Below are 20,722 nucleotides of genomic sequence, written 5' to 3' on the forward strand. Positions count from 1 at the left end.
CGTTAGAAGGAGGGCTTGAACCTCCGACCTTGTGGTTAACAGCCACACGCTCTAACCAACTGAGCTATTCCAGCTTTTGTCTCTTAAACCACATCCACCATTTTCTCCTTTGATTTCTTCATATTGGGCCAGACATGGGCGCACGCGTACGCATGGGCTCCTTTCTCGCTGGAAATAAGTTCGCTTTATATCCCTCATCTTGACGTCGAGTTTGTATTACTTCCTTAACCATAATGCCAGATATAATGTATCCGTTAACTTACAAAACCGTATTAACCAAGGTCTTAGGGTAATATTATATCTAGTTTGGCTGACATGGTGAGCTGAATTAGTGTGGGACCACACGGGTCTAACATGCCAGCGACCGGTTCTTTCTTCCTCCTCTCTTCCTCTCTCTCTCCCCATCTCTAGAGCGACGACCAACGGAGAGAAGGGCGGTGCGTGGTGAGCATCGGCATAATCCGACAGTGCGATGTGGCCAGCGACACACTTGCCGAGCAGCAACGCGTCCTCCCACTCCCGCGCAAGCAATCACTCCAGCCCGACGTAGGTGGAGGTGTTAACCTGGTTTTCCTTGGCGGAGTGTCGCTTCCTCAAGTAGAAGGCGTTCTCGGTGAAGCAACGGCTACGGATGTGAACGTAGGACTTGGCCTCGCGTCGCACGTCGCTGTTGCCCTCGATGCAGCCACCCGACACCTTATTGTGTTTCTTCTCGTAGCCAACACAAGATTTTTGATGGGTTACATGTGGTCCCTCCGTTTCACAATGTAAGACTTTCTAGCATTGCCCACATTCATATATATTAGACATATATATATTTAGATTCATTAATATCTATATGAATATGGATAATGCTAGAAAGTCTTGCATTGTGAAACGGAGGAAGTATTGTCCACATTCATATATATTAGACATATATATATATATATATATATAGATTCATTAATATCTATATTAATATGGATAATGTTAGAAAGTCTTATATTATGAAACGGAAGAAGTATTGTACTATTGTGGTTCAAGGATGGTTTTTAAACTCGCACTCAAGTGATTGAGGGATCTTTGGTGAACTTATTCCTTTCTCGCTGCCCCGAGCGGAGCAGCCCACTTGTTGGGCCTCCACCACCGCCGGTCCGGCCCAACCATCCCGGAATACTCGTTGACATCGCGATGCGTCGTCGTCGTATAATACCACAGATACGAATCCGCTCGCCGGAGTCCACGGGGAGATCGGAGCCTGCAAGGCAAGCAACCACCGCCGCCGACGACGACGACGTTGACGGCGACGAGGAGACGATGAGCTACCAGAAAGTGCCGCCTCCTCAGGACGGCTACCCTCCTCCAGGCAATTCCCCCCTTCCCTCCTCCCCCGGATCCATCCCTCGCCGGACCGGGATAATCACACTGCGGCGGCGGCAGGGGCTTTCTTGATCTCAGCCTCCCCCTGTTCAGGATCCCCATTCTGTTCTGGGTTGATTTGGATGCGTGTCCGAAATCTGAATCTGTGACGGCGCAGCATCGGGTGTCGCCGAATTCGTGCCCGATTATCTGATCGATTTTTAGGGTCGTTCTTCCGTGATTTCTCTGATCGATTCTTGGGCTGTTTGTTTCTGTGGATGCAGGGTACTCGCAGCCATACCCGCCGCCACCGTCCGGCGGGCAGTACCCACCTACGCAGTACTACCCGCCGCCGAACCAGCCTCCTCCGGGGTACCAGGGCTACTTCAGCGAGGGGCAGCAGCCGCCATACTACTACCCGCCCCCGCATGATCCCCACCACCACCATGGTCACCACCACCACCACGAGGACCATCACCACCACGGCCACCACCACCATGGCCACCACGACGATGACTGCTGCCTTGGCTTCCTCAGAGGATGGTAATTCAAAGCTTTACTCCTTTTCATTTCTTGCCAATTTCGTGTGAATACTTTATACTTTCGGTGCTCGTATGCGTTGTTAATCATGGATGCTCTATTGCTCTGTGAACTACAAGTTCATTGTGTGTTGCTGTCTTTGGTAAATTTGTTTCACAGAATGAAATTTCTAAAAAAAAAAATGTTTCAAAGAATGAAGATCTGGAACAAATGTAAAACATAGACTTAGCTCAGCAATCTGATTATGAATAGACTTATATTAAAAAAAAACTTAAATGAATGACTGATTTTACGATATCGGCTGGTACCTCCTTGATGACCATGTAAAATCTCCAAACAACAACATCTCTACCATGGTATATCCATTATAGAATTATATATTGCTTGTGCATCTTTGGATAGTTAATACTTTAAACATCGGAATCAATTAAAATTTCTCCTCAAAGATAACTTTTCGATGAAAACTGTGCAATATAAATAAAATCATGCTAGCTCAGCTGTACTGTACTTTGATGAAGTGTTAATTATAGGCCAAAAGAATATTCAGTATATGGTGTCATGGGCAGGATCACAAGATTAATAAATTGCTTTCTTGAGTACTGAGGTTCTGCACCATAAAAAATGTATTGCTGAATGCTGAGCTGATTGGATCACATATGATCTGAAATACTTCTTGTATGTCCTTCGAAGTTGTACATACTCCTTCATGATGCAGACAATAGTTGACCTTGGACTGTGACAATTTCATGAAGCTGGTTTATTTTTATCTTCCGTCTCTATCTCTATTTTTTTAAGAGGGATATTCATCCATCTAACCCTCCAACTAGATAAAAACCGCCTTCCAAAACCCACCTCAGAAGAATCACCGTGACTTCCCACTGAACAGGATAACTCTTCTCCATGTCCTCTCTTGCATTGGTGGAGCTTGCAGGTTGTTGCAAAGGGCTATCTAATAAACATGCTTAGATAACTTGAGAAGAGAAGGCCAATTAGTATTTACATTGATTCCATTGATTAATCTACATGGTAAAACTAATCACTTATTTAGCAACTTGCCATGGCCAAGCTTGGCCCTAAAAAGGCTCTGCCCTGCTCTCCCGGTATGGTGAATATTTTTGTATGATTATAGGAATAATAATGTATACATGAAACATACAATTAGCTAATACTCCCTCCGTCCCAAAACGTAGTGAATTTTAGAGTTCAAACATTGTCCCAAATCTAGAAACATATGACATGTAAAAGGTAGCTTTTGCCACTAAACTATATGGACTACCACTACTATCCCTTAGCCCTATTATAGTCTGGGCCTACACCTCACCCATCCCAAGAAGACAAACAAGTCATACATGTTCCGTCATATATTCTGCGACGGTGGGAGTATTCATTTTGTATCAATCACTTCCGCGCACCAAAAGATGCCATTTGTAAGGTTCCAGAATTCGTTTTTGATATACCTGTGTAGTTTTCTTTTAACCAAATGTACCTGTTTAAGTTGATACTTTTTTATGTTTGATAAAGGGTTTTAACAGAATGATAATTAATAGATGAGGCATTTTATATTGAGAAGACTGCTGTGAGTAGGGTTCCTAGCTTAAAATTGCTTAATCTCTGTTTTCTTTTTATTAGGTTGGCCATTCTTTGCTGCTGCTGCGTGCTGGAGGAATGTTGCTGCTGCTGCTGCTGATGGCCTGAATGCTTTGAAGCTCCTTGTTATCAACTATTCTTGAATGGAAAATTTTAAGTGTGAATTTGATTTTCTGTGATTGATGGACAGTACGTAGTGTGCATCTTGTTATTATTTGTCAATAAGTGGACTCTGTTATCTGTATATGCCCCGCTCAAATATGAAAGGTGTTCAGTTTGTTTCAGAGTCAATAAGCTGATTGTGCTATTCTGTCTGTCCATGTCCCGAACTAGAACGTAACCCCCCATCCCAAAAGGAAAAAAAAAAGGCTATCGGAAGTTTTCTCAGTAGTAGTGGATTGCTGAGATAGTGTACAGTTTGTCTAAAGAATTTGGGGATGGTTGTAGTTCTAAACTTTTGTGCTATTCGAGAATCAAAATAAACCCATGATCAGATTAAGGATGTTCATTACAAATTGACAAACACTGATTTTAAAACGAAAAAATTTAGAAAAAAATATATTTTTGTAGGAAGTTTTTTGACAAAACTCAGCATATGACAAAATTTATGTTGTTTAATTCACAATCAGCAATGGTTTCGTGGTGTAGTTGGTTATCACGTCAGTCTAACACACTGAAGGTCTCCGGTTCGAGTCCGGGCGAAGCCATATTTTTATTTTTTACTCTCATGGACCGTCCATTTTAAGCCCAGTAGCTTTTAAAAAAATCATGGGCCGGCCGGCCGTCCTACTGAAAGCCCAGTATCGTATGTTGCGTGGTTCACCGGTGACCTACTCGGCCCACGGGTTGATATAAGCCGGCCCAACCCAAAAAACTCTTACTTCTGTTGCCTCCCGAAGCATCTGGAGAATTGGAAGACTGGAAGGCCGACCTGCCGCTGCCGGAAAACCCCGCCCCCCGCGCCGCCGCTTCGATCTCCGGCTCCCCTCCGCCACTTCCCTTGCCTCCCCCACCTCGGGTCGGCCAGTTCCTCCTCGCAGTTGACGAGCTACCTCCGGATCGAGGGTGCGATCCTCTACTCTCTTTTTTTTGTTCTACTTTCGCGAGCTGATGAAACTCGAGATGAATCCGCGTATACGGCACTCTTTTACGTTTTTGGAGAAAATTTCACCCGATTTGATTGGGTTAGCGATTCTCCGTGGGGTTTTGAGCGCAACTAGGGCTTGGGGTTGGGAGGACAGTTCAGGGATGATGCACAGCCCCTAGAATTTTAAGTTAGGTGCAATGGTTAGGTCATGTTTTCTGAATTTAGATTTTCGTGACGTTTTTAATGTGAGCCGATGATAGTTGTATGTTTGAGAGCTTTTCTGATTGTTTGATGGGGAATTAGAGGAGAGATGCTAAATAGAAGAGGGGCTGCGATTATATTGTTTTATTCAAAATTTGGATTGTTTGATGCAATGAATTGCCTGCCTGTTAATTTATGAAAGATAGAAAATGCTAGGGGATGAGCAGAACGAAAGTGCTCCACTGTACTGCTGCGATTTATAGTGTTCATGCATTTGGATGTTCCTAGCTGACACAGACAAACTTTGAATTGCAGAGAGGTGTTCTCATTTGTTTGGACTTGGAAACTCTGGGAAAATGTTCAAGAATACATTTCAGTCTGGGTTTCTATCAATTCTTTACAGCCTTGGGTATGCAGTGCGGTGATCTACTCGCATTTTTTATATCATACATTTTCTGAACTGTTGGATATCTCATTCTTTACTGTTGTCATTTGGTCAGGACCAAGCCTTTGCAGATATGGGATAAGGAAGGTGCATTATTGTTTATACTTGGATTCTCCTTAACTTCAGTCTTTTACTCATGCTATACTGTAGACAGAGCATTGTCTGATATTCAGGACTTATCTGTCACGATCTAAAGATATCTGCTTCTGATTGTTGCCAGAGCCAGATCTGCACATGGGCAATTCCCTTGACTCTATATTTGGTTTGTGACATATGCATTGAATATGTGTTGTATAATCTACAGAGCCAGCTTAACTGTTTAACTAAATCTGAGTTGCTTGCCCCCCCCCCTCCTCTTTTATTGAACCTTGTTCAGAAACGAAAATGTGTTTCCATTATCACATTTGGGACTACTGTTGACCCTTTCTCAAAACCATTCACGTGCATAGCTTAACTTCACATGGTCTCTGTGGGAATTTTAGTAGGGGTAGTTATTGATACACTGTTTATTTATCCAAGTAAGGGTGGAAAACATAAACTAAGTGTGCTTCAGCTGTAGTCTATGCCACCAAAATTGATTATTAAAAGCTTTACTATAATCTTGTTTGTCAAACATGCTGATCTGGTTATTTACCTTTCAGTGAAGAATTCTATTCTATGTTTACTTGTTTAACGCCTTGTCTATTATGCAGTTGTAGATGGGCACATCAAAAGGCCTCAGGATGAGGATATCCAGTCTAATGTACTTGAAATTATTGGAACAAATGTGCAATCGACTTACATTACCTGCCCGGCTGATCCTGCTGCTACTCTTGGAATTAAACTTCCATTTCTTGCTTTAATCGTGAAGAATCTTAAGAAGTACTTCACATTTGAGATCCAAGTTTTGGACGATAAGAATGTCCGCCGCCGATTTAGAGCATCAAATTTTCAAGTATGTATAATCTGGAATTCATTTTTCTCTCTGTAGGCATTGCGTATCTACAAGCACTGAAAGTCTAAAACTTTCATCATGTTGTTCTGCTTCATAACTTGAAAGTATGAAATGCTTTTGTTCAAATTTGTTAATTGTCCTCTCATGGTATTTAAAAGGGCTTAGTGAGACGTAGGTTGACTAGAAGTGATACTTTACCTGCAACATTCTAGTTCAGACTTGAAGTTAATGTTTTATACTCTGTTTATTCATTTGAACAGTGGAATTCATATTAGAAGAGTTGTTTATTTAACCACTCGGAAATAAGAAAAATAATACATTTTCTAGATTTGAATTTGTCAGGCTCATACTGAGATAGATATCAGTTTCTTGCTTCGCCCAGTCAGCAATCAGCACATGAGTCTCATGAACATGTGTCATGCTTGCATTGTTTTTCACTAGTCTTATGATGTGGTTGTAGTCTTGTACGCAATTTGCCATGTTTCAGTTCCCATTTTTATATTTTTGTACCGCATCAGGTGCAATAGCATATGTAATGTTTGACATGGCCTTCTTATTAAAGGTAGTTTTATGGCATCTTTTGTTTCTGCTCTTCTTGGAATTTGAAAGGTCTAAAGTTGGGTTTCTACTTTTTTGTTTCTACATGTAATGCATATTGACTTGTAACCGTTACTATTTTCCAGTCTGTCACTAGAGTGAAGCCATATATATGCACAATGCCATTGAAGCTAGAAGACGGCTGGAACAACATTCAGTTGAATCTCTCTGATCTGACAAAAAGAGCCTATGGCACAAATTATGTTGAGACACTCCGAGTGCAAGTTCACGCGAATTGCAGACTTCGTAGAATTTACTTTGCTGACCGCCTCTACTCAGAGGAGGAGCTGCCACCTGAGTTCAAGCTCTACCTTCCTATTCAGGTGAGAACACCATACCTTCTCTACTCTGTTATGAAACATTTGCTTGTTTCTGATCCATCTGTTCTAAGTTGTAACCTTTTATTTGAACTTCAGAAGGCATAGACCTTGGAGCAATCATGGAGACGGGTTCTTGATCACGAAAGTAGCCAGCCCCAGGAGATACCACTGCGCGCCCTCGTGATGACTCGTTTAACGCGAAGCTATTCACGCGCAAGCCTGCACGAAACCTCAGGGATCTTCCTGGTTGTTTGATAATTGTAGGAGAGTAGTTAGTCGTAGCCTGAATGAGTTGCCGGGGTACCCACTGACCCTCATCTAATGCACTGTTACTCGGTGTTGCATCCTCCCCTACAACTGTACCGGATGGTCCAACTCCCATGTTTGCAAACCCAGTAGCACCTACCGTTGTGTTTGGCCATTCAATTTGCAGCGCTTTTGCCATAGTATGTGACCACTTGTGCGGGCTCGTTTTGGATGGGCATATGTCATTGTCAGGCCGGCGCGGGCGCCATAAAATCTTACTCCATGCATGCACATCCCTGCTCTCTCTTCTTCAGCATATGGTGTTGGCAATGGTGTCTGAGGATTGTTTGGACATGGCCTCGAATTCTGCCCCCCCCCCCCCCCTTTCCTTTTTTTTCTTCACTGCTATCAACAGCATCTCACCTGGGCAATAAGTTTTGTTTTGTTCTAGTACTAAGGCCATGTTTGGGGAATTTAAAATTCTAAGAAGTGACCGGTGAGAATCTAGAGAAGTTTCCAAACTTTTGGATTCTAGTTTATTTTTTGGATTCTATTACTACAGCTTCTGAATTGCAAGAGAAAGCTTCGTAGTTAGAGATTATAAGAGAAGCTATAGCTGTCAGAAGCTCTAGACCTAACACTGATGGGCGTTGCTCCCGTTGTTGCGTCGTCGGCGTCGTGGTAGTAATCGTTAGGTGAGGCGCGCGGCGGCGGCGGGGACCAAGGCGCGCGGGCGGCGGTGGTGGATGCCAGGGCGCCGCGTTGCGCGGACCACGCGGCCGCGGCGTACGGGGGCGGCAGCGCGGGTGTGGGCGTGGGGCGGTTTGGATGATTTGGCGTTGTGGGCGGTAGTTACGCGCGAGGCGGGTGGGGCGGGAGAGGGCGAGTTGTGTGGGCCGGGGGTCCGGATGAATAGAATAAATTGGTGTGGTGGGCCATCTCGGCTAGGCCGGCCCACATGCATGCAGATGGACCATGCGGTGCGAGATCCTTCTTCGTTCGTGGCTATCCCGTGTTCGTGTTTGCTTGCCGGTCTCCTCTCAGGCACCGTCTTCCGACAAGCTTTCAGGCGATCGTAGGAGAAATTTCCGCGACTTCACTGGTGGCATGTACTGGTACGCGTTCATTTACAACGTGGTACTGCATGAATGCGCCTGATGCAAAACGTCTCCTAATTTATTTGTATAGCTCTATACATGTTTGAGACGGGAAAGAAGGAGAGTAAGAAGATATGGGGAACGAAATGAGAGCATATAATTAGTTGAGTATTAATTTTTATAAATTTTAAAATATAGATTAATAAACTTTTTAAAGAAAATTTCTTATTATTTTTTATAAAAGAATTATACCATTTAATAATTTTGTACGTGCAGAACAAATTAAATAAATGCTTATATAGTTACACTTGAAATATTTTCAATAAAAAAGCAATTCCTTTGGGGACACAAGTTTCATCACCGACTTGCTCCGCCTACTATGGTGACGACACGTACTCACTAGCTAGAATAAGCACCCCTTGACATACAAAACCAAAACAAACATTTATATTCTTGTTTCTGTTTAGTTCACGAAAAGAAATTTTTTGAATGTCACATCGAACGTTTGATCGGATGTCGGAAGGGATTTTTGGATACGAATAAAAAAACTAATTTTATAACTCGCTTGAAAACTGCGAGACAAATCTTTTAAGCCTAATTAATCTGTCATCAGCACATGTGGGTTACTGTAGCACTTATGGTTAATTATGGACTAATTAGGCTTAAAATATTCGTCTCGCGATTTCTCCCCTAACTGTGCAATTAGTTTTAGAATTAATCTATGTTTTATGCTTCCATGTATGTGCCTAAAGATTCGGTGTGATGTTTTTGAGAAAAAAAAATTAGGAAGTAAACCGGGCCTAACCCCATCTAGGCATCTACAGAACTCTCCACCAAAACCCCCAGCCGTGTCAACGTGTCGCGGCACCAATTAATCTTGGCTCCCAACCCCACATGTGCATCCCTGCTCCAAATTAAATCCCCCAGAATTTTTCCAAAAGCAATTGCCCTTTTATCGCGTCATTCCTGATCATTGCCACGTACAGTGCAATGCAATCGATCGATCGAGATCGAATTCGATCGGAATGTCACATCTCACGTACGTACGCTAGCTCACGCTGCCAACCAACCGCGATCGATCGCCATTTAGCAAACAGCTCGCCGCCCCCGGGGTCCGGGCATCTATGGGGCCATTGCTGGTTAATTGGTGTGTGCATCTGGCACCACGCGCATGCACCGGCGGTTATATCCGGCCATGCGTGCATCCATGCATGGCACTACTACTCACCGGCCGCGGCGTCCCTACGTGCCATACGTGTAAGGAATGGGAGTAATAATATCCGACCGATCGGGTTGCTAAACGTCGTTCCATGGAGATTTTTCTCTATTTTACAGTACTTTCTCCGTTTTATATTATAAAATATTTTAATATTGCCCATATTTATATAGATGTTAGATATATATATATATATAGGTATCTAGATTTATTAAATATTTATATAAATGTGAGCAACGCTAGAATAATAGTAAAGGTACTTTAAACATGAACATGACTTATATTTTTCTACAGTTATTTAATAAGACAAAGATCAAATGTACGCACGTCCATTAAAAATCAGAGGAAGTGGCCGGCATGCGGATCCAGTGGCTGCCACCGTACTCGCATGAGTAATACTGTAAAGGATTCATATTCATTAGACTAGAGTAAATCAACAAATACTGGTGTGAGTTAGTCACATCTCTGTGTTTGATCCACTTTTATTTTTTTTAAGAAAGTCGGGACATCTTATATCTGACTTATATTATATTTAACTATTGTACGTAGGTCAATTAGGAGCGGAGGCAAACCTATGATAGCTTGGGCTTAAGCCTTAGGGTTTCCTCCATAATCAAGCTTAATTCATCTTAAATCACCATGCATTTCCTAAAAAAAATATTCTTTGTGTCCTACTTAAACCTTTAAGGCTTTGATAATTTATGTATGGTTCCACAAACTGGACCAACGGTTACTGCCAACTTTAGGATAGAGATCTGCCACGTTCAATCTCTATATTTTTTTTATTTTCTAGAGAATGCGTACTTTTTATCCAGCCTATACATCCAAATGGATATACACATTATTTTAAATTGAAAACTTATCGATTAACTCAATCTAAAATTCGATCGTATGAAGATTTAAATTTAGAATAATTTTAGAGTGCTACTCAAATCACTGCAACCAATAAACTACGTGCTCAAGCGCACGTCCAATCTCTACATACACGAGTGACACGCACCCATCGCCGGCTGCTAGTACCGTATGCCCATACACAGTACGCATACCCACACCCCACGATGGAACGCGGAATGTGTATCTTTCGCCAGGTTCAGAGTACACAAGAATTTTTAGTAGCATGACGCATCATATCCTCATAATCATCCCTGTGTGCGACTGATTGATCAATCGATCGATCTCTCGATCGCTTTTGACGACGCAACTGTTGCCGCCATCGATCGAATCGGATCGGAGATCTGATCGATCAACGCATTTGCGACTAGTGAGAGTAGCTGGCTGGCTGGCTGTGGCTGTATGACCATGTTTAGTTCCCAAAAACCTTTTCCTAAAAACATCACATCGAATCTTTAATATATGCATAGAGTATTAATATAGATAAATTAAAAAACTAATTGCACAATTAGAGGGGAAATCACGAGACGAATCTTTTGAGTCTAATTAATCCATGATTAGCCATAAGTGCTATAGTAACCCACATGTGCTAATGACGGATTAATTAGGCTCAAAAGATTCGTCTCGTGGTTTCCAGGCGAGTTATAAAATTAGTTTTTTTATTCGTGTCCGAAAACTCTTTCCGACATCCGGTCAAACGTCCTATGTGACACCTAATTTTTTTTCGTGAACTAAACAGGGCCCATATATATGCTGCTGCTGGGTGGGGGCATTAGCTAGCTGCAGTTCACGCTGCACTGAACTGAAAGCAGATAGAGATGGAGACGCAGTGCGTGTAGTTGGAAGGTAGCTAGCTCTAGCTAGATCAGCAGCTCAGCTTTGGCGTTGATCGATGATATATCGAGAGACCGATCGTTGCAGGTTTGACCGGCGGCAGAATGGAATGGAGCATCTGACATCTCTAGCTAAAAGCTACTCATGCATCATTTCTTGATCTTCAGAGAAATAGAGATATATATCAGAGGGATATAATTAACAACTTTATGGATGTTTAGGATGCACCAAATAGTCCATTATTGATCACTTTACACATGGTTATTAAGACATGCATGTACAATGGTGTGACATAGCATTATTCATGATGTATAGCAAGTGAGATAAAAGAGAGAAAGATGTGTAATCGGCAGTTTAATATAATTTATATTTTGCATATATATACTAAACTAAATCATTAGCTATATTATAGAGGGCCTGGTATATATATATGACTTGTTTATATATGGTCGACATGAAAAAGATTATATGAACATCAACCATGTGAAACCGTTGTCCATGCCCTAGTTAATTAGTAGTATAATAATCATGTTATCTAAGCTTCGGTCCAACAAAAAAGTACTTTTTGAGATACCGACATCTCACGGTACCAAATCATTTTTTATCGTTGGATTTAACAATGTCCATCCTGTCCGGTTAGATTCAACGATCGAAAATAATTTGGTGCCATGAAGTACCGGTAACTTAAGCTATTTTTTGCTGGATTTGAGCAAATCTCTCTTACTTGTTTCCTATAGATTTCTCTCTTTTCTTTCTCTAATTAATTACATTGGTGTAGGCGCGCTAATTTCGCATTGAATTGGCAGAGAGGGGGGGGGGGGGGGGTTGAACCTAGCTATCAGACACATGCATGTCGATGAGTCGATCGATCGAGCGAGTGTGTGGCCTTTAACGACAGCCTTTTGCATAAATGCCTCTGAATTTATTCAGCTAGCGCTACTGTACTGCATGCTGCGTTCGAGCAAATTAAGCTAGCTGCAGCTAGCTTCGTCTGCTGCTTAGCTTCCACCTACCGCCACCTGCTTTGCCGCCGGCGGCCGGCCGGCCTCGCCGCAGCGGGTAATGCGGCTTTCGCCGGCCGGCCGGCCGCCGTGGAATGCTGCGTTGATCCGGCGAGATCGATCGATCGATGAGAGGCAGGCAGCGAGGCATGGGGTGTTCGTCGTCGTCGTCGTCTGAATATGTGCATAGTGCGTATCGCTGCTTCTGAATTCTGATCAGCTCGGTGGCGTACGTTATTTTGTCACTGCATATATGTGCAGATAAATGCAATGCATTGCATGTGTCTATATGGACATGAGATACTCTGACTGTACACGAGATATACGCAAAAAAGTTAGTGGGTACAGTGACGGTGGAGCTGATCTCAGGACAGTGGAGTCAGAAATGTATTTTGACCCAGGAAATGTGTGTGAAAGCCCAGAAGCTGTCAAAAGGAATTAAAAAGGAAAATCCATACCATGACACATCCTGTTTTTGACGTTCTAGTCTTGTAGTAGGAGTACTAATTAAGTTAATTATTTCTATGTTTGATTATTAGTTTTAAAAGGATTTATGATTTTTAGATTCATCGTGAGAAATTACATTTCTGGCTATGTGAATATACCGGATGAAATAGTAATTCACAGGCTAGGTCCAAATTAATCCTAGTAATTATAGAGGCCCACAATTAATGTTAAGATTTTATTATCACATTGGAAACCAATAAGAAAGGACTTCAACTCAAATAGGCTGCTAACTGAGAGCACCTGTTGAGCGATTGAGGTGGTGGCCATATGTCACCGTGGTGGGAATGTCAAACATGCGCGCGCGCGAAGGCGAGGCGTGGCATGGTGTGCGTGGCGCCACGGAGACAGGGTAGGGCTAGCTGCTCATTTTTCCGACCGTTTGTGTTTCTATGAGCAAAAGCGTAACCGACGGTATCAATGGTGATGTTACACCGGTAAAGGATGAGACCATAATGCGTCATCAACTCTGTAACGTTCCTCTTGCGTGCGACACTATTTTCCACCTTCGGGTAGACAGAGAGTTGTCTCTTTCTCGGTTCAATCCCTCTGGTTCTTCCTCTCGGCACAATTCTCTACTTTCTGTTCCTACGCAGTTTCAGTTTGATCTCCCCGGTTTTGAGTACCTTGGCGCACAGGTACTCAGAGCGAGCAGATCTCCGAAACTCCGTCCACCTGAGTACCTGCACGGGTAGGTGAGTGATCAAGTTTTTGGGAGCGCATTCGTGACTGCTCTAGGCACTGCCCTCTACATCACGCTCTGCTTCCTCTATATTGACAATCCCTCGGATCATGTCGATCAGTACTGGCAACGGAAGGAAACAACGGCAATGGAGGAGAGAACGGTAACGGCGGCGACAATACCAACAACATCGCCACTGGATCCAGAGCGTTCTCCAAGTATGTATTTGTCATCTCAGTGTTAAACATGTTTGATGCTATTATTCTTGATAGCATATTTATGTTTATCACTATGTTAGAATCACTCATCTTTTCACATGTCATGTTTATTATGCTATATTTTTGGATTAAAACATGTCGAATTATTATTACTAAATTTCCAACAGATCAAAGATAAAAAGTATAATACTCTAGAAAAAGGATAAAAATGACATGTAATTTACAACGGAGAGAGTAGAACCGTGACAATGCTACACGATTAACACTTCCATAGGCTTATTAGCATGTGAATGCTACGCTATCGATTAATTGCGGCATATTAGGGGCTCAGCCTCCACCTTCTCTCTTTACAGGAGAGCAGCGTTTCAACAGTAGTTTTTCCTTTTACTTTAGCAGTTCTTTGTTTTTCCTTTTTTTTCTTGCCTCAAGGAAATGGCCGTCCGATCGATTGCATTTTGTAACTTAAAATTTTAGATCTGCTTTCTTCTAATATACTCCCTCCTTTCCTAAATGTTTGACGCCGTTGACTTTTTTAAATATGTTTGACCGTTCGTCTTATTCAAAAACTTTTGTGAAATATGTAAAATTATATGTATACATAAAAGTATATTTAACAATGAATCAAATGGTAGGAAAAAAATTAATAATTGCTTAAATTTTTTAATAAGATGAACGGTCAAACATGTTTAAAAAAATCAACGACGTCAACCATTTAGGGACGGAGGGAGTATTATTATGCAATCGTTTGCGCGTTAGTGAAAGAAATAATTGCGGCCTATCACCCTATAGTTTGGTGGACGCTAGAAACTCATTTCTAGCGGACATGTTGTAATCAAAAGACACAGCTAGCGATGAACCGAGATGACAGTAGACAGCGTCATTATCGCGCGGCAGTGCATGTTCCTGGCCATTGATCAGTCCGAGCCCACCGCTGATCACCCGCTAATTAAACTCTTTTCAGACATCGCCCCCCGTCGGCCCATGCAGCCTTGCCGGCCGGCCGGCCGGCCGCCGCCCCCCGGCCCCGGCGCCCATGTCGCCGCCACGGCTGTCGTCATCGCGTCGCCGTCGCCGTCACCGTCGCTGCCTCAGATAATTCATTCATTCATTTGGTCATGAATACTTAATTGTTCCTTCCGTTTCATATTATAAACCACTTAATTTTTTTCATTTATTTGGTTATGAATAATTATTTCCTCCATTTCATATTACGAGTCATTTTATTTTTTTTCAAAGTTTGTTTAAGTTTATAGAAAAATATAACAGAGTTTTCAACACAAAACAAATATATTGTCAATATACATTTAGTGCTATATTTAATAAAACTAATTTGATGTTGTAGTTGTTGTTAAATATTTTTATAAACTTGATCAAATATAAATAAAGGTTGGTTTGGAAAAACGTCAAAACGAAACGGGGGAAGTATCTACGATGAAAGACAATTAATCATTTGGTTATTATGATGGGGTTTTGTTTGATCGATTGATACACGTTGGTTGGATGGGATGATTAGTTGATTTGGCTCTGTGCCTTGCTGGAGATCGACAGGTCAGGCCGGGAAATAATTTTGATTCTTGGAGATGATTTTGATCGATCGATGTGACGCGGGGTTTGTGTTTGGTTTGCAGCTGATTGTGATTGAGAAGGTTGATTAGATAGCCGTGGGGCTTACGCGTTTTAATCAGGCTGTACCTCGAGATGGGTTGATCAATGGATCCATGAAAACCGCTAAATCGCAGCCGACTGATTATGCACCCGGTTTCTAAACCTAGCTAGGATGTAAATAGTCATATAGTACGAGATTAATTAGTAGCTCGCATAATGTATCTCTGTTTTTTGTTGTTTCTTTTACATTTGTTCGTATGATTTTTTTTAAGAAGGGCAAAAGTATTGTCACTTTTTGTATCGATAAATAGAGAAGTGTTCGTATGATCGATTTTGTTGTAGCGTTATTTTGTTGTCGTTGTTAGTGTGCCAGATCGTGATAAAGGCTCTATTTTTTTAATAAAAAGATAGTGGAATTTATTCTCATCTTTAGTTAATAACTAATTATTATAGAGGTTACAAATCTTTTTTTTGCGGGGTACAGAGGTTACAAATCTAACGACTGTGAATTACAAATCTTCATATAGATAATTATGTTTAGAGTATAAGTGAATTACCCGATTTTCCTTATCAGTCTTAACTTTTGTGTTAAATTGGTTGGTGCATATAACTCAATAATAATGTATTTTTTTTTGAAGGAAGGCAAAAGCTTTGGTAAAACTTCTACCTATAGTTGGCGAGAAACTACATAGCCATTGTCTCTCTAGAGATTTGAAAATTGTATGTAATCCTTGTCTTTCCCAACCAAAAAATAATATCTTCGAAAACAGCTTCCAATTATTATGCATATCGAATTTTGTCTGCATCACCGTTGGAGACCAACGTTGAACCAAAGCAATCCTCTAATATACTCCTTCCGTCCCAAAAAAATCATTCTAGTATTCGTTATTATAGGAACGGCCCATCCAATGCTAAATTGGTTTTATGTGGGATGGAGGGAGTATTATATACGCTAACTTCAGTTTTTCTTGTTATCAAGCACGATCACTTTGCTAATTTGCATTATATTGCATCCCAAAATTGTCCCTTGGCCAATGGCTAACCGAGCAGCATCTAGCTAGCAATCCAACCAAGCAGACTTGACATGTATCAAGTATTCAACGTACTACAAGGCTCCAGCATCCAACCTGAAACCGGCATGGTGCGTCGCTGATCTGATTCTGACCTTTCCTTAGCTGTCTATGTATGGCTCTGCAGGCAGCAAACCAAGGAGGCTACCATCCGTGCCACCCGTGCTTGGATGCATGCATGAACGTCATGTCCAGCGCCAGCCTCTGAAACTCTGATCCCTGCATTGTCAATCGATGAGCTTCAGATTCGATTCTTTGCTTGTACTACGTATAATCTCTTTCATCATCTCAAGCTGTCAAAACAACCAGTACTCTACTAATGCACTAGTCTCTCCATCTCAAATCATACTAATCTAGTACTCAATTAGAGACAACCTATTACTATAAATTTAGACAATTCTATTCGACACAACCTAATACTAAGAGTATTAGGTTACTATATTTTAAAACAGATGGAATAGTAGTAAGTACTACTCGTTTCATTTTCGTCGTCATCAGTAATTTAGGAGTAGATAGTATAATAACCGTCCGTCATGATAGTTGCAAAGGCGAAGCCAGTGGCACCGTCAAGCTTGAATTACAAAGAGTGTTTGTTAGTGATCGAGAACTTTTTACATTTGATGCCGAGGAAAGTACAGTGAAACCGTTGACGGTGGAGCCTAGGCAATCGCCCGACCTGTCTGAGAGGTGGCTTCTTTCCTATATAGTTGTGGCTAACTTCTTCTCTACGAAGAGAGTAATTATATCTACGGTTCTATATTTATACATTTCTTTTGGGTCCCGAATTCCTGAAAAAGAATTTGGAAACTTTGGTCCGGAAAAAAGTATTAAAATTTAAATAAAATTTGCTAAATTCAAAAAATATCGTGAGAAGTAGCTTCCTGTGCTTGGGATCCAAAATTTCGTTCCGAAATATTGAACCTGACTTATATCCTGAATTAGAGGCCGGCAACAATGGGTGGTCAGAATAAACGGTGTGTGTGATGTTGCATTTAGCGTCAGACAATCAGTTGGGCTAGGCACAGCGCCCAATCTGAAGAAGAATCTGATCCAAGGCTAGCTGATAAATGTTCATGCAGGGACCAGTACCTAACTACACAGCAACATTTACTCCTCCTCCTTAAGATTAATTTTCATCTTTAGTAACATGTAAGGTAGGTGGTATGTGTGGTTAATTTACTGCGTAAAGATCCAGAGACTTTTCTGACGAAAAAGTTGCAAAGATTCAGAGATTGTTGCATCGCCCTTGAGACAGCAGCAAATTCAGTGACCCTTTCATATGAACAAATGGTCGCTTGTTTTTGTCTAAGTAGAGTACAATGGCAATGACAAAGAAGAGACTACTACTTCTAATTAAATTGATCCTAGCTCTAGTACAACTCTTTAATTACTGCATGCATGCCACCAGACAAGGGGATGGACTCGATCCAACATCTCAAACTCATCTGGTGCTTCCACAAACCATCGAATCATATTATTATTCCCTCCTGCTGGACACACACAAACAAGAACATATTAGAATTGATAAAAACAAAAAAAGAACTACTACTAATCTTGAACTTGAAACTCAAGATTGTCATATGCAGTTGGAGTTGTCTGGACTGAAACATCGTAACTAGGTGGTTGTATCTTCTTTGAAGCAAAGGCCGGATTGTTATCCGTTTTCTAAATAATATGCAGTCTCGTGAAATTTGAGTATCCCAACATTGTATTTCACATGGCATTGATTTTGTCATAATGATGTTAGATTACACAAACCTGAGCAATTTTGGAACTCAAGCTGCAGTCTTATGAAATTTGAGTATCTAAGTGTGTATCTTACATGGTACTACTATTTTTTTTTCATAATGATGTTAGATTACACAATCCTGAACTGAAGATAGCAAAAGGACTTCCACTTAACGTTTTGCTACATTACCTATTGTCAATGTAGGGTCCCTTCTCCTAGCCTTTTGTCTCTCACCCTCTCCTCCCTACTGGAAAGAGCACATGTAATTATTGAGCACCACTTGATTGAACAGTTCTTGCCTTGGCTCCCCTACTGTTTGCATGATGTAGCTGCCATTGTCCTGAAAAAGTTAAGTATGCAGCCTCAGCTATGAACAGTGATTTGGAATTGAGAACCTGAATGGATCATATCTCATAGGGAAGAAATGAACAGAGGGCCAAAGAAACAAACCAACCTGGGAGAGAGAGTTGTTGTTGCTGCCTCCCTGGACTTGAAGTGTGTAGGGTGTAGGAGAGGTGTTTGATGTGTCCATGATGGCATGAGATTGAGCTGGGCTACTACCTCTGTTCAGGACAGAAGCTGGTATTGCAACTGCCTCATGGAACATTCCTTCCATCTTCTGATGAAAGAGAAAAGAGTCACACTGATTAAATTGTGAGCACATTAACATGAAAAATTATGTAGTTAATAGTACTCCAGAACATTTGTTTGAGTTGTTTCTGACCTGAGAGTGGTCACTGAAAGCATCACTGTCTATGCCAAACCCATACAGCACAGGGCTCAGAGATGCAATCCTCATGGAAAGGAACTGTGTCACAATCAGAGGTAGAATATGTTATAGCTAAGCAAAAACTCTTGTACCTTTAATTTTTTTTTTGTATTCTAGTCATGTTAATTACCTCAACTTGGTTCTGTAAGGACTGCACATAGTTGATGATCTCATCCAAAATGAGAGCCTTTCCAGTGACCTACACAGATAAATGATTTTTTTTCACTTTCAAAGATAGTATCAAACATATTAACATATACAAAAAAAAATTGTCACTGCAAATACCACTAGTTTAGTTAGTAGTTAACTAGTGATCTAACCTTGTCACAACCAGGGACCAGAGCCTGCAGCATCCTCATCCTCTCACTGATCCTTTCTCTCCTCACCTGAAGAAAATGCCAGAGCAGATAGCAAAAAATGAGTCCCAAACAACCAAAGCTAATAGCTGCACAAACCACAAGCAAAAGATCAAAGTTGAGGAAGAAATTTACCCTCTCTGCAAGGCTGTGGCTATCTGTTGCTTGCCCTCTCCTTGCCCTGACATGGATGAACCCCTGAGGTGCCTCCTCCTCCATCTGATCCCTGCTGTGTTTCTTCCCTCCCCTCTTCCTGCCATTCTCCTTTGCCTCCTGATTGTTCAACACAACATCATATGATGAAACAAAGAAACATGAGCCAAGAAATTCATCTTGGAAAGTTATCTGAAGCTGTATTCTTGAAAGGAAAAAAAAAGAGATTCAGAAACTGTTTTTTCACTGTCATGCTCATGTGCTTTTCTACCTTGGAGTGAGCAGAGTTGAGGCTGGCAGTGTCTTCTTCCCTGGGCTTCCTCTTCTTGTCCTGTGGAGAGGTGTCAAGAACCACAGATGAGGTCTCCATTGAGGCATCTTCAGGGATGGCTGGAGCTGTGGTGGTTGCTGCTCCTCCATGGCTGCCATGGCAGAAGAGGAAGCCATTGTTGGTGATGAGGCCATGCTCCATCTGCTGTGGGAGGTGTGAGAAGCCTGCCATTGCCAATGCCCTTGGTGTCCTAGATGCTACTACCTAGCTAGAGCTAGAGATACCTATATGGTGGTGGAGTTGCTTCTTGTTCTTGGTGTCTGAACTGAAAGATGAAGCTCTCTAGATTGCAACAAGTTGGCTCCTTGGTGACCCTGCTATTGGTTTATATAAAAGTTGGGGAGAGGGGGGATTGATAAGACCAAATCATTATAAATCAATTAATTGATGGATAGGTTGGCAATGGGCAGTGTTAGGAAAGGGCCCCTGTGTCCCTTTGCTGTAGGATGAAATTGTAACTGAAGAAAATGCCCATCATTTTATTTTGTATATACTGATAGGTAGGTTGGCTCCTCTTTCTTTTCTTCTCTTTACTAGGAGTATTTGCTAGTCAATTAGTTGTCTCATTGTGTGTGTAAGCACCTTTTTTAAAAAAAAATGGCAGCAGCTAATTATGTAATAAGAACACACATTCAATTTCGTGTGTTGACCATATATAAATTATAAAATGGTACATTGAATTATTATTTGCTCCACGTCTCTAAAAATACATTTTCTCAAGAAACTTTATTTTACTGTGTTGCTTAGATCACTTATTCTAAGTTATTTGTTAAGTTTATTTTTAAATATATTTAATTTATCTCTATAATCAAGTAGATATATAATCTGGTAAATAATCTATTTAAGCAGTTGCAATTGCTTGAGTTAATTGAAAATATCATACTTCCTGGTGTTTGCAGGAGAAAAATAGCTCAAGATATCCAACAAGACTTCTTTACTTAAGTTCATAGCTTTCAACAGAATTTTGTATA

The 20,722-nt window shown here is 41.3% G+C and overlaps 3 protein-coding genes and 2 non-coding genes across 7 annotated transcripts; 3 read left to right on the top strand and 2 right to left on the bottom strand.

The window, feature by feature from the left end:
- Window positions 1–74, bottom strand: TRNAN-GUU (transfer RNA asparagine (anticodon GUU)). Its single transcript has one exon. It is a non-coding gene; the product is annotated as a tRNA-Asn (tRNA).
- Window positions 75–1,214: 1,140 nt separating this feature from the next.
- Window positions 1,215–3,756, top strand: LOC4347537 (cysteine-rich and transmembrane domain-containing protein WIH2). The gene is made up of 3 exons (XM_015755184.3): window positions 1,215–1,345; window positions 1,623–1,881; window positions 3,508–3,756. The coding sequence occupies exons 1-3, from the start codon at window positions 1,297–1,299 to the stop codon at window positions 3,563–3,565; spliced, it is 366 nt and encodes a 121-aa protein (XP_015610670.3). The 5' UTR covers window positions 1,215–1,296; the 3' UTR covers window positions 3,566–3,756.
- A 342-nt stretch (window positions 3,757–4,098) lies between these two features.
- On the top strand, window positions 4,099–4,172 carry TRNAV-AAC (transfer RNA valine (anticodon AAC)). The gene has a single exon. It is a non-coding gene; the product is annotated as a tRNA-Val (tRNA).
- A 205-nt stretch (window positions 4,173–4,377) lies between these two features.
- LOC4347539 (uncharacterized) lies at window positions 4,378–7,493 on the top strand. Of its 2 annotated transcripts, XM_066304056.1 has the most exons (7): window positions 4,378–4,530; window positions 5,069–5,162; window positions 5,254–5,285; window positions 5,419–5,460; window positions 5,891–6,132; window positions 6,816–7,052; window positions 7,146–7,493. In XM_066304056.1, the coding sequence occupies exons 2-7, from the start codon at window positions 5,110–5,112 to the stop codon at window positions 7,152–7,154; spliced, it is 615 nt and encodes a 204-aa protein (XP_066160153.1). In that variant the 5' UTR covers window positions 4,378–4,530; window positions 5,069–5,109; the 3' UTR covers window positions 7,155–7,493. The 2 variants fall into 2 exon arrangements, with proteins under 2 accessions (XP_066160153.1, XP_015610621.1); XM_015755135.3 differs by lacking the exon at window positions 5,419–5,460.
- Window positions 7,494–17,617: 10,124 nt separating this feature from the next.
- LOC4347540 (transcription factor bHLH137) lies at window positions 17,618–20,049 on the bottom strand. Of its 2 annotated transcripts, none has more exons than NM_001422809.1 (8): window positions 19,692–20,049; window positions 19,403–19,540; window positions 19,232–19,297; window positions 19,042–19,110; window positions 18,867–18,950; window positions 18,597–18,761; window positions 18,332–18,482; window positions 17,618–17,903 (listed from the first exon to the last, which is right to left on the bottom strand). In NM_001422809.1, the coding sequence occupies exons 1-7, from the start codon at window positions 19,920–19,922 to the stop codon at window positions 18,387–18,389; spliced, it is 849 nt and encodes a 282-aa protein (NP_001409738.1). In that variant the 5' UTR covers window positions 19,923–20,049; the 3' UTR covers window positions 17,618–17,903; window positions 18,332–18,386. The 2 variants fall into 2 exon arrangements, with proteins under 2 accessions (NP_001409738.1, NP_001409737.1); NM_001422808.1 differs by having other exon boundaries at window positions 17,668–17,900.
- Between the last annotated feature and the right edge of the window lie 673 nt (window positions 20,050–20,722).

The sequence above is a fragment of the Oryza sativa genome, chromosome 9 (genome assembly GCF_034140825.1).
Source record: "Oryza sativa Japonica Group chromosome 9, ASM3414082v1".
Taxonomy (NCBI): Eukaryota; Viridiplantae; Streptophyta; class Magnoliopsida; order Poales; family Poaceae; genus Oryza; species Oryza sativa.